Genomic DNA, 17984 nt, shown 5'->3' with positions numbered 1-17984 from the left:
TTTTTGTTGACTTTAAGCCCTCGAACTTGTAAAATTGGACACTCGTGACCCTTTTTGCCAGTTTCTCCGGTTTTGCAACCGGAAAGTGAATTCACACGAATGCCAGTATGCTTTTAAGAAGGGCATTTTTGTCAAAAGATTCAAAACTCGCGTAAAAACTGAAAGAGATAGCCATCGGGTTGGAGAGGAGCGAGCAAAAGTTCCTGTGGGTGGTGCGCAGTCCGCCTTCTGAGGACAAAACCAGCCGCTTTCAAACTCCACCCGCCCCAGATCTGGATTTGTTGCTTCCTCACGGGTTTTTGGACCGGACAAAGGGTAGGGGTTTCGTGGTGAGTTCTTGGGCACCGCAGGTGGATGTGTTGAATCATGGGTCGGTGGGTGGGTTTGTGACCCACTGTGGGTGGAACTCAGTGTTGGAAGCAGTCTGTGCGGGTGTGCCTATGGTGGGGTGGCCGCTTTATGCTGAGCAGAGGCTGAATAGGCTGTTCTTAGTTGAGGAGATGAAGTTGGCCTTACCAATGGATGAAAGTACGGAAGGTGGGTTCGTGAAAGCGGCTAAAATCGAGAAGCGAGTTAGGGGGTTGATGGATTCGGAGGAAGGAAAGGTGATCAGGGAAACAGCCCAGGCAAAGAAGGAGGAAGCAAAGCAAGCCATCGGCATTTTTGGCAGTCTCGCCACCGCAGAGCGCTACAAAGCGATTGTAGATTGAGGTGTCTGCTTTGTAGGCGAGTTGCTGATAGAGAATGCTCTTGGTGAGGGCAAGGAATGGGGAGTGGTAAGACTCAAATGCCGGAGGCTGGTGGGTATCGATCAGGGTAGCAAGTAAAGGGTCAACAACGCGGAGGTGGTGGAGAGCGGCATTGATTTCACCCTCGGCCGACAGGGGTTTGATGATCTAGGGCAGAACCCTAGCTGATTGGACAGCACTACGCCTCCGATTCTTAGGCATAGATGCCGTGGGTGTGGAAACTGTGGTGGAAGTAACAGCAGTGCTAGTCAATGCGAAGGTGGAGGTGATGGTAGTGGTGGTGGTAGAGGAGGAGGAAGCAGTGGTCGGAATAGGTATGGCAGAAGGGGAGGAGGAAGAATCAGTAATTTGTTGGGCTTTGGCCTCGGAAGTCTGCAAGGTGGGCATGAAGGAGGAGTTAACGGCGGTGAGAACAACGGGGGTGGTGGCAATGGTTGAAGTAGGGTTAGATGACAGCTTTCGGATTTTTTGAGGTCGAATAGGTATTTTGGAAGGATTGGAGGGCTTCTGGGAAACGTCGGCATTGATGGTGTCCATGGGGGAGGAGACGAATGGGAGGGAGAGGGAGAGGTTGCGGGAGAGAGGAGAGGAGAGGGAGACGGCATCGGTGGAGAAGTCAATGAGGAGAGAGGAGAGAGGAGTTGTTCCTTTTTTGCTTGACAAAAATGCCCTTCTTAAAAGCATACTGGCATTCGTGTGAATTCACTTTCCGGTTGCAAAACCGGAGAAACTGGCAAAAAGGGTCACGGGTGTCCAATTTTACAAGTTCGAGGGCTTAAAGTTAGCAAAAAATAGATGAGGGACTTATTTTTACTTAGACAAAGAGTTTAAGGGCCAATTGGATAATTTGCCCTTTTGGAAACCACCAGCAAGGCCGCAGTGGAGCCCAAAACCAATAGGCACTAAAAAAGGCAACAGATTGCCTCTATTTGGTCCGTTGCATATTTGCATTAATAAAAGGGATAATATCAGAAACCTCCCTTGAGGTTTCTCTTAATATCACTTGGCACTCCTGAGATTTTAGAAATATCACTTATCTCCCCTAATAATTGTAAAAAGACTATATTAACCCTCACTTAACACATAATTCACAACATATCAAATAAAGGAAGCTCAAAATTTAAAAAAAAAAAGAAAGAAATGGAAGTCACTTTCTTCTTTTTCCCTTTTCTCCATCATTCTCTCTTACTCATATTTTTTGGATGAGTATGTAATATTTTATTATAAATTATAATAAATTAAATTTTATTTATTAATTACTTTTTGTGATTATGATAAAGTAGGGTATGATTTATTTGCTTATTTTAAATTGATTTTTATAATGATTGGTATAGTTTAATGATTTGAGCAAGGGTTGAGAAGATGGTGGAAAAAATGTAAATTCATAAGAAATCGATTTTGAGCATATAGAATTAAATTGATGCAAGTGTATTTCTTTTCAAATATCATTTTTATTTTTCAAATTTATATTTTTATGAGGTATAGCATTGTGATGTAGTAGTACTACAAGAGATTGCTTTTGAAGTGATGGTTTTCTTGAAGTGAACAAAGTGGTTTAAAAATATTTTTATTTAGTCAGTGAAAGGATAGTTTAGGATTTTTAAAAATTTTGTTACACAAATAACTAAAGTAAGGGAGGTAAGTGATGATATTAAGAAAACCTCAGGGAGGTTTCTGATATTATCCCTTAATAAAAACACAGAGGGTGTGTTTGGATCCTTGTTTTTGGAGTTGTTTTTGAAAAACTGTTTTTCACATCCCAAATGCTACAGTAAATGTGTATTTCTAAAACAACTCCAAAAACACCATATCCAAACATTATATCAAAAACAACTACATATGTATATTTCAATTATGTATATTATATATATTATATTAATATAAATTGAAATATACAAATTGAAAATTATATATATTATATATTATATAAATATTTATATACATTAATATTATACATAATATATTATAATATACATAATATGTAATATTGTTTACATAAATGTGTAAATATTTATACATAATATATTATGTACATTATTGTGTATAATAATGTCTAATAATGTTAGGTATAATATATAATATACATAATATGTAATAATGTAATAATGTATATTATGTATAATATATTATATTATATATATACAATATTATGTATATTATACAAATTGAAAATTATATATTATATATTTATATATTAAATGAATATTTATATAATGAAATATACAATAAATATTACAAATTGAAATATTATATAAACACCATATTTATAATATTATAATATTTATAATTAATATTAATGTATATTATATATATTAAATATTTATATATTTATTTTTACATATTATAAATATTTTATTTTACTTAAAAAATATTTTTACATATTTATAATATATTTATATGAATATTATATATTATATAAATTATATATAATATAATATATATTTTACATTTATATAAATGTACATTTATACATAATATATATATTAATGTATATTTATAATATACATTTATATTATGTATTATACAAAATATAATACATTTATATTAATATACATAATATTAATTTTACATTTATACATAATATTAATACATTTGTACATTTATATTAATTATATTAATACATTTATACATAATATTAATATATATTAATAAAATTATAATTTATACATTTATATAATATTCATTTGTAATTTATACATTTATAATAATATACACTTTTACATTTATAAATATATTTATATTATGTATTATATATAATATAATACATTTATAATACATTTATATATTTTTTAGCGAATATATAAATATATTTATTTATAAATATTTATAAATGTATTATAAATGCATAAATGTATATAAAAATTATAAATTATAAAAATACCCAAAAATATGTTTTAAAAATACCTTTAAAAATAATCCAAAAAATATCTACAGTAAAAGTTTTTCATATAGTTTTTGAAAAACAACCCCAAAAACAACTAATCCAAACGGACTTGTATTTCAAAAACGAAATGCTACAGTGCTGTTTTTGAAAAACAACCCCAAAAATAGCTAATCCAAACGGAGCCTCTGAGTGATTAGTTGGGGCATTAGCATTTGTCTTCCACAGCCCATGGGACTAACTAGTAAGTTGGCAATCCTTCGTCACCCTCCTCGTCACGACCTTCTTCTTCTTCTTCGAAGAAATCCTTCATTGCCACGTTTACCCCTCTTTACAGTTCCACAGCTGCAAGCCTGGTCGAGTCTGAGCAGTAGCAGTTACACTACTACTAGTATTAGCTTTCATAACAGTAACAGTAGTAGTAGTATCAAAGGCGGCAGCGGAATAAAAGCTTTCTCGGAATCAGCAAGTTCAACAATGGTCAAGGCTATCAGGGTTCACGAACCTGGCGGCCCAGAGGTATCTGACAATTATATAATCAAAGTAAACAAACCAACGCGGACACAAAAACCCATCTTCTATCCCCCTTTAAATATATGATTCTCCGGTAGCATCTCGTAGAATCCGTTCTACTCAAGTAAAATAAAAAGTGCTGCTTTTCAACTGAAATATGTGTCTTCCGGATCCGGAATGTTTTTAGCTATCTTAAAAACTCTCTGCAGATACCTGAGTCTTTAAGGGCCGCCTGTAATGAATTCGTTTCATTAGATTGAAAATCCTTCTTTTTCTTTTTGCATATGCATATGTCGCTCCTACTATATAGGTTTATTTTCTTATTCATTTTTCAGAAGTTGATTTGATGATCATAATGCTGTAAAACATAAGGGTTTTTTTTTCCCTTTTTCTTGTTGATTAAATAAAGATATTGTTTCTTTGATGACTTGATCTAAAACATAAGGGTTTTTTTTTCCCTTTTTCTTGTTGATTAAATAAAGATGTTCGAAATTGTTTCTTTGATTGTGTGACTTGATCTACAGATTGTCTTAATTTGTTTGCGCCTATTATTTAATGTTCCAAAACGGATGAAGGTTCTTTCATTTCTCTTTTAACCAGTCATTTTGGACAGAACAATTCCTGGGACTCAAATCAGCGTTGACTGTGGTTGATTTATGGATTTTATCAGGTTTCTAAGCACTGTATCATAGGGCATTTCATTACGCAGCCAGCATAAATTTTGTGAAGTATTCTGTATGAATGTATTGGACTTGTTTACTTAGCTTTAATGAAGTACCATTCCATTGTTAATTTGTTAGGTGCTATTGGCCTCTCCTACCCCAAAAGCTAGCTCAAGGGATGCGGCTTTTCCCTCACACTTATTACCAAGCACCCCGCCCCTTCCATAGCCAATGTGAGATAAACCTAACAAATTTTCTGTATGCCGTGTTGCACTTGAATTGTGATTCCACTTCAACTGATTGCTTGAATAGCACTTGGATATACTTCTGCATCATCTGTGCCATAGCCCAGATGGCCTGATTTATTTCTAGTTTGAGTTAAAATGAATGAGTTTCATCCCTGATATATATATATATATATTTTTTTTTTATATTATAGGTTCTGAAATGGGAAGATGTGGAAGTTGGGGAGCCGAAGGAAGGGGAGATCAAAGTGAAAAACAAGGCTGTTGGACTAAACTTCATTGACATATACTTCAGGAAAGGAGTTTACAAGGCAGCCTCACTGCCTTTTACTCCAGGTTTGTTTGGATTCTCCAAGTCACTGCTACTTCTGTATTTCTAGTAACTCCATTGTCCTATATTGCTTCTTAGTCAAATACTAAGATATAGCCATGGCCTATTTGGGCTGATATCCCATGTTACAATTCTTTCTCTACCTAATGTATTTAGGAAATGTCATTTTTAGTCTCTTATTTGTTGGATTTGATGATAACTTTGTCTTTGGATACCTAGGAAGGATTTTGAGAAGATGCAAACCTTTAAAAGTTAAAAATTTTGACCAGGGTGTCGTCCAGGTCAATATCAATTTATGAAATTCTATATGACAATTTAGTTTTCAAGTCTCTTAGGATTTTGGAAGGGATTGTTTGTTACTCAATTCTGAATAGCATAACAAAAAGGTCTGTTTTTGTTATTTAGTTAGCCAAAATTTTCTTCCTAGATATTACGAAAAAACTTTTATACCAGCATTTTCTGCCTTTTTCTTTACTTCTTAATAAAATACCTTGAGAAAAGTCAAAATAATTTCGAAGAAAACAAGACATAAGAGCACTTAGCCATTATCCATAATCTTTTTAATACTAGGGGCTCATGCTTGTTATTTGCTTTTACTTGTCAGCATGGTTAGATGCCATCTGTTCTTGTTTTGTTGCATCACCTAGTATTATAAAACATCAAAGCAGAATTTTACGGTGGTATAAAATATCCTTTACATATTATAAATTTGCTAGCTTCTTTCCTGTCAATATTTTTTGTCAGAATATATGGAGACTTAAGTGTGACACCAAAGTACAGGAATGGAAGCTGCTGGTGTGGTTATAGCTGTGGGGCCTGGGCTAACTGGCAGAGAAGTTGGAGACCTAGTTGCCTATGCTGGTAATCCAATGGGTGCATATGCAGAAGAACAAATACTTCCTGCGGACAAAGTAGTACCAGTTCCTACTTCAATTGACCCTATTATTGCGGCTTCTATCATGCTTAAAGGAATGACAACTCAAGTCTTAGTCCGTCGCTGTTTCAAAGTATGTTGCCCTGAACTTGCACGGATTATCCTATATGCAGGGTATTCCTTCCTGCTTTGCATGTACATGAGAGTATTGATATCACTTCATGGACATTCTACAATTTTTTTTTTGTCTTTTATTACAGCATTCAAGCATGAAAAGCTGCCAAATAATTATCCTTGTCTACATCAAGGGATATCATTCAAGAAATGGCTGTTTTTTTCCTTGAATAATTGCTGACATGTAGAGTATTAATTGCAGGTTGAGCCTGGACACACGGTTCTTGTTCATGCAGCTGCAGGGGGTGTTGGGTCACTGTTGTGCCAGTGGGCAAATGCCCTTGGTGCAACTGTCATTGGAGCTGTTTCAACCAAAGAGAAGGCAGCTCAAGCAAAGGATGATGGATGTCAACATGTCATAATCTACAAGGATGAGGATTTTGTTACTCGTGTTAATGAGATAACATCAGGCAAAGGAGTTGAAGTAGTCTATGATTCTGTTGGCAAAGACACCTTTGAGGTAATTGTATCCAATGATGAGCAAATCTAGGCAATGTTCTAAAAGTACCTAAAGTACAACGAAGCAAAATTATAACTTTGCTATGTAGACCCGATCTGTTAAGTTAGTGCTATCTAAAGTATGGTATTGAGCAAGTATCAATCAGGAGATGACCAAGACACCTATATTTCCCTACATCTGTCCCCCCTCCCCTCAAGTCTCCAATCCCCAACGAAGAAACTGACTCATACCAGGCTGTTCAATGAAGATCTGATATTTCTGAGCTCTATTTCTGAGGCTGGTTCACAAATATTAACCATACTTGAGAACATCTTTTTCTATGTTGAGTAATCTGAAACTAATGAAATTACACTTCAATTCATTATCAATGTTCCTGACTGTGTACTGTTGTTTTGATCTGCTGGTTTTTGTAATCCAAGGTCTAACTTGAAATTTATTTGGTGCTGTCTTTTGATTGCAATATTTTCTGCATCAGGGGTCGCTAGCATGCTTGAAACCCCGTGGGTACATGGTTAATTTTGGGCAGTCGTCTGGTATGCCAGACCCAGTACCTTTGTCTGCTCTTGCAGCAAAGTCTCTATTCTTGACTAGGCCTTCAATGATGCAATACACTTCAACTCGGGACGAACTATTGGAAACTGCAGGAGAAGTATTTGCTAATGTAGCATCAGGTGTGCTGCGGGTTCGAGTAAATCATACTTATCCCTTATCCCAGGCTGCTCAGGCGCATTCTGATCTTGAGAGTCGAAAAACGTCTGGCTCTGTTGTTCTCATACCAGACGCCGTTAATCTGTGAGAACATGGTAATGTTTTCATTGATGTGTAAAACTCAGTTGTTGATTCAAGGACTCTACCGCATTTGTATTGAGAAACATCTATGCAGCAATAAAATGGATTAGACCTATTAATGTTTGGGTTGACATGCTCAACTGAAATTGAATTTGTCAAAATGGCTCTCTAATTTTATGCCCTAAGTGAGCAGGTGCCACACTTTCCACGAAGGGATAAAATATTTCGTGGAAGCGTGCAATTTGGAGGTGTTTAAAGTTGGCAACTCTGGACGTCTCTTCGGATTGTTTTTCCCTTGCCGGTGAAGGCGCTTGATAGTGAAAAACTTTTAGAAGCCTCCTACATTTTGTTAGATGAATTTTTCCGTTCATCGCTTTTAAAATTAATTTTAAAATCATATGATGTTCAATTATTAGTGTGATTTGATAATCTAGTCCACATGAGATTTTGTTACTTGGTCATTTGTATAAAGACCATATATTTGGTCCGTTGGTGTAATAGAGAGAAAACAATTAGATTGTTAATCAGAAAATGCCCGTCCTCTGTTCCAACCTCTCTTTTGTTTCTGGCTTCGGGGTCTATTTTGTTCTTTTCTTGCGGGAGACGTCTGTCCATCTTTTTGTTATCATAAAATTAAAAGCTTTGTGAATTCATATGAGAATTGTTTGATTAAATTAGAACTGTCAATGGCGTCGGGCTAGGCCAAGTTTGGCTTGTTCGGTCCGAGAAAAAGTTCGATAAACCCGACCTTTCAATAAATCGGTTTGAGTTTGGGTCTAAAAAATTGGTCCGAAATAAATTTGAACTAAGTTTAGATCTCATTAGTCTCAAATCTGATATAGGTATGGCCCTTTAATTACCTATATATAATATTTATATTTTGATATTATATATAATTATCTATTAAAATATATTATTACTAAATATTAAATATATACAAATTACAAAATACAAAAATACATCTGAAAACTCCTCTACTAGTTTCCTTGAGAGTTAATATTAGTAATGCATAATTAAAAACTCTAATTTTTCTTATTGGTTAAGTAAATTTTTCTGTTGGCATAATATTAGCTGTTTTTTTTTTTTGTCTACAAACACAAATCATCAAGCATGTTTAGATTTAAATTACAAGGTTATGAAGAAATTGCAACATTTGAAAATTTATTACTTTTTTTCATATATTTTGAACGAATTATATATAAATATTGTTAAAATTTTTTTATTTATGTACTTTTTAAGAACTATCACCTGTTCATGTTAAATTAATTTTAAAACTTAATAATTATAGTAATTATATTAAGAAAATTGAGGAGTAACAAATAAGTTTGAGCTAAATCCGAATAAGGCTCAAAATCCAAATATTTTTGTGAGTTGAATATAATCTTTACATTTATTAACTCAAATTCATGGTCCCAAACCCGAAAGTATTATAAATTAAATGAGTTGAGTCTGAGTTTATGAAAATCCAGCTCATATGGCCCAATTGACAGGTTTAGATTAAATATTATTTTGAGAGTCTACATCTTAATATCACAATCTTCACAAATTTAAGTCATCAAAATTTTGATTTTAACGTAAGTTTTCGATCATTTTTTTATCTTGAATTAATTACGTAATTCATATGTGATCATTTTTTAGGGATAAAAAGATTAGATATCATCTTTTTTATTCGTATTTATTTTTGTTTCTAAAAAAGTAGAATTTAACTCAAATTATATTCATTTTTTCTTAAAAATTTTGATTTGATTTGATTCATTTTTTTGCCCCTAAACAAGTGAGATCTGTCAAATTTTACTGACTTTTAGGAATGTAAAATTAATATTCTTAAAGTGAAGAATGAAAAAAATTATTTTAAAAATATGCGGGAGTTTTTGAACGATTTTTCCAAACTTTTAGTGAGTTCTGTATAACGTGATAATCTTTAGTTTTGACGCCTAAAAATGTCGAGTTCAAGTTCTTTCGTGGGGTCAAACTACTAAACAGTAATGCGGAAAAATGGAAGACTCGTTTATGATGTCTTCTTTTTTTTCTTTTTTTTTTTTGTCAACACAGGGGACCCGAAGGCGGCCCGACTAATCCCCTGCGCCTGGAGTACAGCGCCACCCCAACCGCACCCAAGCGTTAAGTGGGATTCGACCACCTGACCTTGGAGTTCCGGAAGAAGCCCAAGACCAGGTGGTCTAGCCCGGGGGCTGTTTATGATGTCTTCGAGTTCATCGCCAAATGCTCAAAACAAAATTTCGCTCGAAAATGTTCATCACCAAAACAGCCCCTTGATAGGATCACAGATATTTAACAGGTAATAGGGGGAACATTTTTTTTGATTCGTGTGATTCAATTCCTATATTGAAAAGCAAAAATCAAACATGTCACAGTAATCTTTTTTGGATAAGCCAGTGATGAGGGAAATAAGCAAAAGCCAATTATGCAGAGCAGGAACTTTTACCATGACGTTTCATGGTCGCTTCTAGTGTGCAAGCGGGAATTTCTTCCTACTATGGGCAGAACCACTGCAATCACAACAACTCTGCCTGGGACTATTGTGAAAAGCTTACGAGTCCACGTAGGCTTAGGCAACCGGAAGGCAATCATAGGTGAATTACGTAGCAGAGGAATGTGGGACTTTCTAAAGGGCTTTTTTTTTTTTGAAGGACTTTCTAAAGGACTAATGTGCAAAATCGAAAAATTCCGATTTACCGACCGAATTCGAATTGAATTCGGAATTTTCGAAATCGGTAAATCGGAAATCGGAATCGAATTCGGATTTTCCGAATTCATATATTTCGAATTTGGTTCGAATTCGGTAATGAAGTTTTTCAAATCGGAATTCGAATTCCGATTTCGATTTCAAATTCGTTTTTAATATATAAATATATTTTTTATACATGTAATATAAAATTTATACTATATAATATTATATAAAATTTATATAATATAATATAATATAATATAAAATTTATATAGTATTATATAATATTATATATTATTATAAATTTTATATTATATAATAATATATAAATTTTTCCGAATTCGGTGAAATCGGAATTTACCGAATTCCGAATTGAATTCGGTACGAATTCGAATTCGGAATTGATGAATTCGAAATCGAATTCGGTCGAATTACCAGGTACCAAAATTTCGAAAAATTCCGAATTCAAACTTCCGAATTACCGAATTCGAATTCGATGCACACCCCTAATTGCATATATGTCTATACATTAAATTGGGTTGATAAATTAATCATCATCTAGGTAAACGCTCAATTAGGAGAACATAAAGAACCGAGAGACAATAAGACATTAAATGCCAAATTGCTTTTCTCAAAACATGAATCCGATGCCATCATTTTCTAATTTTAATAATATTTAATTTCTGTGCGTATGATTGTGAAAAATTCTTTCAATTTCTCTTATGATGGTCAACTTTATTGCTGAACCAAGTAACTAGAACTAATTATTTACTAAAAGTTTATTATCCACTCTCACTATTATTAGTTAAATGATAATGGGTTTTTGTTGAACCCATGAAATGTTTGGTTGTAACTAAAAAAATATTGGTATACCTTTTTACATTTTCTACTTCTTTTTCTTCTAAATTTTCTTCACTCTTTCAATTTGTTCTAATATTTTTTAAAGTTAATATTATACTCGTGTACATGACATTTATAAGCGTATGCAAGTAATTAAAAGGGTAATTATCACTTTATCCCCCTTAAACTATATCACTGCTGTCAGTTTACTCCTGAACGTGATCTTTTAGTCACTTAACCTCCATAAATAATTCAATTCAACATGTCAATAAATCTTGAACAAAAAATACCCTTTTATTCTATAGCATTACTACATTATTATTGTCACTTTATTTCTTTAAATTATAGTGATACAATCGTTTTAATGTCTAACGCTATTTTTTAGGCATTTTACCTCATTGTTAATTTAACTAGTATAGTAAAAAAAAATTTAAAATGTATTTACCTTTTTTTATATATATAATTGAAAATAAATAAGTTGGAATGGTTATTTTTCATTTTTTTTTCACTTTAAAAGATCCCCAAACATAAAACTAATAGGGTTTTTTTCAAATTTATTTTTTCACACTTATTAATATTACGAAAAGAAAAATATATAGGAAAGAATAAAACAGAAAATTAGATTTTGCAAAGAAAAAAAATAAAGAAGATTCTAACATTATTGTATTACTTTAAAGTTGTCGGTATTATGATTGGAATTGAGTGATAAACAGAAAAGTAAAATGATTTTCAAATAATAAAAATATTTAATTCTTTCTTATTTTTATTTTTTGAAAAAATTTGACCTCTCTCTCTCTCTCTCCCTTCTAATCTTTATATATATTTTTCAATATTAGTAAGATTACCAAGAAAAAAAAGATTAATACTTGCCACTCTAAATTTTGTATTATTCAAATATGAGAGTATTTTCTTCTAAAATTTATGATTATTTTGTCTACAATCTCAATTCTAGTTTCTTGAAGTACTATGTTAATTAAGTTTATGATTACTCATCTATAAATTTGATATTAATTTAAAAGTCACCATGTTACATATAAGATTACTTATCTAATTTCTAAATTTAAATTAAAATCTACGAGGTCAATTATGTCATGATTCTGGTTTCTTGAAGTATTGTGTTAATTATGTTTCTAATAAATCATCTATAATTTTGATTCTAATTAAAAAGCTACTATCTATTCAACATATAAAGTTAGAGAGATTGCAGTTAGTATAAACTTTTTAATGTCATTTTTCAAATTTTCTATTTTATCCTTAAAGAAAAACTAATTTTTACTTTGACTACTTAATCACATTTTGCCAATATAACTACTGTAACTACTCTAAACAATGTTTGTGTTTTAAATAATGTGTTGGATCTCACTTCTTTACTTTATCGTCAAGTGCATTTGTTTGGAAATGTATATTAATTTGAACACGAGATTGTAATTGACATTTATCTAAATATCGTTGCTTGCTCGTTTCAATGGATTTGTTATCATTAAATAATCCATATCATAACAAAATCTTTTAATTTAGCACTTACTTTTAAGAGTAAATTTTGATTTTTACTATAATTGGTTATCCTTATCATTAGACAATGTTAATATTTAAAATTCTCAAATTTTGACACTATTTTACTAGTCAGTTTTGTGATTTATAGTATGTCATGTCCAGTACAACTATTTACGGAGTTAGAATTTAAGTTGGTAACTATCTAGTTATTTCAATAGTTCAAACGTTCAATTTCTGAAACTTTTGTATGATGTGATTTATGTTTATGATTATTTTATCTATAATCTCAATTCTAGTTTCTCGGTGTACTATGTTAATTATATTTATAATTACTCATTTACAAATTTTGACATCGATTTGAAAGTCACCATGTTGCGTATAAGATTACTTATCTAATTTCTAAATTTAAATTAAAATCTACCACGTCAATTATGTCACGATTCTGGATTTTTTGTAATACTATATTAATTATGTTTCTAATTATTCATCTATAATTTTGATTTCAGTTAAAAAACCACTATCTATGCAATATAAAAAGTTAGAGGGATCGCAGTTAGTGCAACTTTTTTAATGTCATTTTCTAAACTTTCAATTTTATCCTTAGGGAAAAACTTTTAATTTTTGCTCGAATTATTTAATCACGTTTTGCCAATATAACTACCCTAAGTATTATAATTACCAAATTATTATAACCTTATAAACCAAGATTCTTCAATAAATTTATAATAAATGTATTTTTGTAAAAAATAAAATTTATATAAAATTAATTCCTTTTAATTATTTATGCATATAATTACTCATCTACGTCAACTAATAATTAAATTTAAATTGTCATAATTCTTTTGTCAAGTTAGCATTTATAGTTTAAGATTGGAGTGCACAATACATGACTTCATTTCCACATATCTCCAATGATTATTGCATTTGACCAATTTGGCCTGGGGAGCTGCTCCCAGTTGATGCCAATTTTTGGGTGCAAACAAGTGCCCATAAGTTGTTGAGGGACTTGCATTTTATTTCTCCTAGAAATACAATGGGACTCATAATCAACCCCTTCTACCCGGCATTCAGTAATTCATTTAATAGCTGCATCTGACCGGCCCCACAATGATGTCTTGGCAAAATATCCTTTGCTCTTCCCACCATGCACAGATGAGTCAGCTTTCCACCATAGATGCAACCGACGTTTCATGAGATCTCGGCTAGAGTTGGGAATCTAACTTTGCATAATCCCAATTCCATAAGCGGACAAAACAATGAAGGCATGCCCCCTAATTTGAGTCCCTCTTCCCCGTTCCACTACTACAAGGCCCGGGCAAAGTCCGAGGAGCAGCAGCAGCAGGAGATAGCAGTTATTCCGAGGTGCAGCAGCAGCAGGAGATAGCGGTTATTCAACCGCAGCAATAACTATGGTGAAAGCCATCAGGGTTCACGAACCTGGCGGCCCAGAGGTATCAGTGAACGTTTGATTGTGATCCATGGTGAAGTTATCTTGCTTGTCAATTTGCGGAACTAAGATTTATTTGTTAGAGACAATTATGGAACCCTATGCAAAATTCCGAGACTTGTTAGGCCTTTGGTTTTGGGTTCATTAGATTAAAGTTATTTTCGCTAAGCAATACTAGTAGCTCCTTTATACTATTTCTTATGGGCTTTTACCAGAAGCATTCATTACTCGGAGAATCCATGAACTTTTCTGAAGATCTCGTAGAGAGTCAAAATTGTTTCTTTGACTACTCGACTCGATCTTTCTGATTCTGTCGACTCAGTAATGCCTGTATATATATATATATATATATATATATATATACATGCTGTTTCGAAACAAAATATAAACCCTGCTTTTCGTTTTTTAAGCACCCTTTTTTTTTTAAGGTTCGGTCTCTTTAAAAGCATCCGAATCCCAATTAGAATGACATTGGTGCAATTCTTGGTTTTACGAGTTTAAAGCGTGACCATGGTACCATAGGCTCCTTTCACTCTGAGGTGAGCAATTAAGAACAGAGGAATAGAATTTTAGTATGTTGCACATGCATGAATGAAGTACCCTTTCAGGTGAGATTTTGCCTTGTGCAGTCTTGCACTTGGGCACAATTTGGTTTCCACTTGCCTGATTCCTTAAGTTCGTTTTGCATACAGTTCTGCATCACGTCTCTAGCAGCCAATAGCCTGTTTTATGGCTAATTTGAGCTGATTGTTCATCTCTATATTGTAGGTCCTGAAATGGGAAGATGTCGAAGTAGGGGAGCCAAAGGAAGGAGAGATCAGAGTGAAAAATAAGGCTATTGGACTTAACTTCGTTGATATTTATTTCAGAAAAGGAATTTATGATGCCCCCTCACTGCCCTTTATTCCTGGTTCGTTTGGCTGTCTGACCTACCATAAACTCTGTTCTTTAGCTGCTCCATTGTGCTGACTGCTGGTTAATGAATTATAAGATGCCTATTTGGGTACATATCCCGTCATCCTGTGCCACAATCCTAACTGTAAGCTGAGCTATTCTTGAAGAATGTCATCTTTTGCTCTTGATCGATTCTAGGAAAGCTTTGTCTTGTCATTTAGGAATAAATTTGAAAAGATGCGAAGTTTTTGCATTAGTAAAATACCTTGGCAATAGTAGGAACAGCCTTAAAGAGAGAAAAAAAAGACTTAGGAGCAATTATTCATGCTTCATGCATAATGTTTGTAATACAAAGGTTCTGCTTGTTTTTGGCTGTCACTTACTGGCATGGTGAACAGCAAAAACCACTATGGCTCAGCAGATCAATATTAGCTGACATCAATGGCATGCGAACCAAATTCCATTTGTGTAATGACCTCTTGCCATCCAACAGAATATGAACTTCAAACTACTCAGCTTATTAAACTATGGTAAAGTGGCCACAGTTGAGTTGCCCCTTCTATAAGTCAGGGTGGACTACCTCATAAGTTCCATTAGGCCATTGGTGTACGTAATCCTTTACATGTTATAAACTTGCTTCTTGTTATATTTGAATTTTTGTCAACAAGCATTTGCAAATCCTCGTCTTCCCACTGTTGGAATCCATCCAGACAAAAAGCTGAAATTCTAAGTACAGGAGTGGAAGCTGTTGGTGTGGTGACAGCTGTGGGGCCTGGGACGGCTGGTAGAGAAGTTGGAGACCTTGTTGCCCATGCTGGTCGTACAATGGGTGCATATGCAGAAGAACAAATAGTTCCCGTTGACAAAGCTGTACTGCTTCCTCCTTCTATTGATCCCGTAGTTGTAGCATCTTGCATGGCTAAAGGAATGACATCGCAATTCTTGCTCCATCGCTGTTTCAAAGTAGGTGGACCTAAGCTTAACTTGGAAAAGCCTATATGGTTCCTCCCTACTTTGGATGTACATAAGTATTTGTCATGGGAATTCAAACCATATATTTGCTGTTACTGTTTATAAGAAATTGTTCATTCAAGCATTAAACCTAACCACATGATTAAGCATGTCTACCACTCGTGTCATCTCTGCTACAAAGATCTTTCACGTTGAGTATGATTTGGTGTCAGTCTCATGCACAAATTATCTTTGAAGTACTTTTAACCCTGATTGAGTGATATGAACATTTTGTTGGTGACATACATTTGCCGTGCGTGAAGGAGAAGAAACTACTTGACTTTTTTCCTTTTGCCTTCTTGGCCTACAACTGACACTTTTCAAAGTCTGAATCTGGTAACTTGAGAAAGCTGCTTTTTCTTTACATGTGTGTTTGCCTTTGTATGCGTCTCTATCAACTCTGTCTTCATTTCAAAACAAAAATTTGATTAATTTATCAAATACCTCAAACTAAGACGGTTTAAAACTCAGGGTCATATTAGGATAGTCTACATCTACAAAATGCATTTCCTTGTCTCCAGCTTTGGCCTTCTAAGATGGGAAAAATATTCTACATTTGAATAATTGCTTGTAGAATTTTACAGGTTGAACCTGGGCACAATGTTCTTATTCATGCAGCAGCTGGTGGAGTTGGGTCTCTGTTGTGCCAGTGGGCAAATGCTCTTGGTGCAACTGTTATTGGAACTGTTTCAACTCAACAGAAGGCTGCTCAAGCAAAGGAGGATGGATGCCACCATGTTATAATCTACAAGGAGGAGGATTTTGTCAGTCGTGTACATGAGATAACATCAGGCAAAGGAGTTGAAGTTGTCTATGATTCTGTTGGGAAGGACACCTTTGAGGTAACACACTCGCTATTTTCGGATCATGATCACTACATGAAACAATTGCTGAATGAAAATGAAGCAAAAAACAATACGAGGACTGCACCCTGCAGATATCAGCCATTAATTTCACTTGCTACCATCTAATATTTGACGCTATATTTTACCCTCACCCTCAACCTAATTAAACCAACTTAATTTTGGGCTTGTCCAACCAAGTCTTAATGCTTCAAAATGTTATTTGTGAGACTGGTCTGGAAATGGCAATGTATTTAATAGTTGAGTAATCTGAATCTAATGAAGTGACGTATTAATTCAACAATCATTTAATTGATGTGATCAATTGGTTTATGAAAGCGAAGGTCACACTTGAAACTTCTTTGTTGCTGGTGTCTGATTGTTAAGTTTCTGTTGGTCAGGGATCACTAGCATGCTTGAAGGCTCGAGGGTACATGATCAGTTTTGGGCAGTCGTCGGGGATACCAGATCCAGTTCCTTTGTCTGCTCTAGCAGCAAAGTCTCTATTCTTGGCAAGGCCGTTGCTGAGGCACTACAATTTGACTCGTGAAGAGCTGCTGGAAACTGCTGGAGAAGTATTTGCGAAAGTGGCATCAGGTGAACTTAGGGTCCGTGTAAATCATACTTATCCTTTATCCCAGGCTGCTGAAGCTCACTATGATCTCGAGAACCGTAAAACATCTGGCTCTGTTGTTCTTATACCAGACGCCGTTGATCAGTGATAGCGTGGTAATGGTATCTTCCAGTGATACGTCCAGCTCACTATTCATTCCGCTTCTCTGTAATGTATTATTTTTAGTGAGTACTTTTAGGCTGCATGTGACTATGTGAGGAGATGAATGGTTTGAATTTATGGGCTGGGATGCGATGTGTTTAGGCCTGTAACATTTAGTCGTCAGTAATAATGCTACAGAAATAGTGCCGGTGACGAGGGTTTGTGTGCGAGATGGGCTTTTTGATGTAATGCCTTTATTTTGGGTTGGGGCAACAGCGATCTGCTTTATGTCTATGCCTATAAAAGAACAAGTAGGCTCTCAAAACACAAGCTCGCAAAAAGTCTATGCCAAGCAACCACTGAGCTTGGGTTGG

At 34.1% G+C, this 17984-nt stretch overlaps 3 protein-coding genes across 4 annotated transcripts in view; all 3 read left to right on the top strand.

Annotated features, from left to right (window-relative positions):
• Positions 1 to 155: 155 nt before the first annotated feature.
• LOC113755042 (UDP-glycosyltransferase 13-like) lies at positions 156 to 729 on the top strand (the record flags this gene model as incomplete). The annotated part of the gene is made up of 1 exon (XM_027299130.1): positions 156 to 729. A coding segment is annotated over one exon (555 nt), but the record flags the coding sequence as incomplete, so codon positions are not given.
• Positions 730 to 3860: 3131 nt separating this feature from the next.
• On the top strand, positions 3861 to 7815 carry LOC113761034 (quinone oxidoreductase-like). Its single transcript, XM_027303839.1, has 5 exons — positions 3861 to 4149; positions 5245 to 5386; positions 6162 to 6388; positions 6632 to 6889; positions 7365 to 7815. Exons 1-5 carry the CDS (start codon positions 3862 to 3864, stop codon positions 7683 to 7685), a joined length of 1236 nt encoding a protein of 411 aa, XP_027159640.1. The 5' UTR covers position 3861; the 3' UTR covers positions 7686 to 7815.
• Positions 7816 to 13807: 5992 nt separating this feature from the next.
• Positions 13808 to 17984, top strand: part of LOC113764149 (quinone oxidoreductase-like) — a 34075-nt gene continuing 29898 nt past the window's right edge. The window contains exons 1-5 of one of the 2 annotated variants that reach the window (XM_027308221.1): positions 13808 to 14152; positions 14917 to 15058; positions 15779 to 16005; positions 16638 to 16895; positions 17297 to 17883. In XM_027308221.1, the coding sequence (XP_027164022.1) occupies positions 14111 to 14152; positions 14917 to 15058; positions 15779 to 16005; positions 16638 to 16895; positions 17297 to 17617 (990 nt within the window). In that variant the 5' untranslated portion in view covers positions 13808 to 14110 and the 3' untranslated portion in view covers positions 17618 to 17883. Of the gene's footprint in view, positions 14153 to 14916; positions 15059 to 15778; positions 16006 to 16637; positions 16896 to 17296; positions 17884 to 17984 lie in introns of those variants that run through there. The other variant, XM_027308220.1, reaches the window with a different exon arrangement.

The sequence above is a fragment of the Coffea eugenioides genome, chromosome 2 (assembly GCF_003713205.1).
Source record: "Coffea eugenioides isolate CCC68of chromosome 2, Ceug_1.0, whole genome shotgun sequence".
Taxonomy (NCBI): Eukaryota; Viridiplantae; Streptophyta; class Magnoliopsida; order Gentianales; family Rubiaceae; genus Coffea; species Coffea eugenioides.
Note: the sequence above shows the minus strand (reverse complement) of the source record. Positions and strands in the feature narration are given on the sequence as shown.

What these genes read in the sequence shown, in the direction of transcription:
- LOC113761034 (XM_027303839.1), top strand. Translation starts at nt 3,862, where the DNA reads ATGGGACTAACTAGTAAGTTGGCAATCCTTCGTCACCCTCCTCGTCAC. An exon ending in ACGAACCTGGCGGCCCAGAG is followed by an intron (nt 4,150 to 5,244) that starts GTATCTGACAAT and finishes TTTATATTATAG; the next exon opens with GTTCTGAAATGGGAAGATGT. An exon ending in TTGGCAAAGACACCTTTGAG is followed by an intron (nt 6,890 to 7,364) that starts GTAATTGTATCC and finishes TTTCTGCATCAG; the next exon opens with GGGTCGCTAGCATGCTTGAA.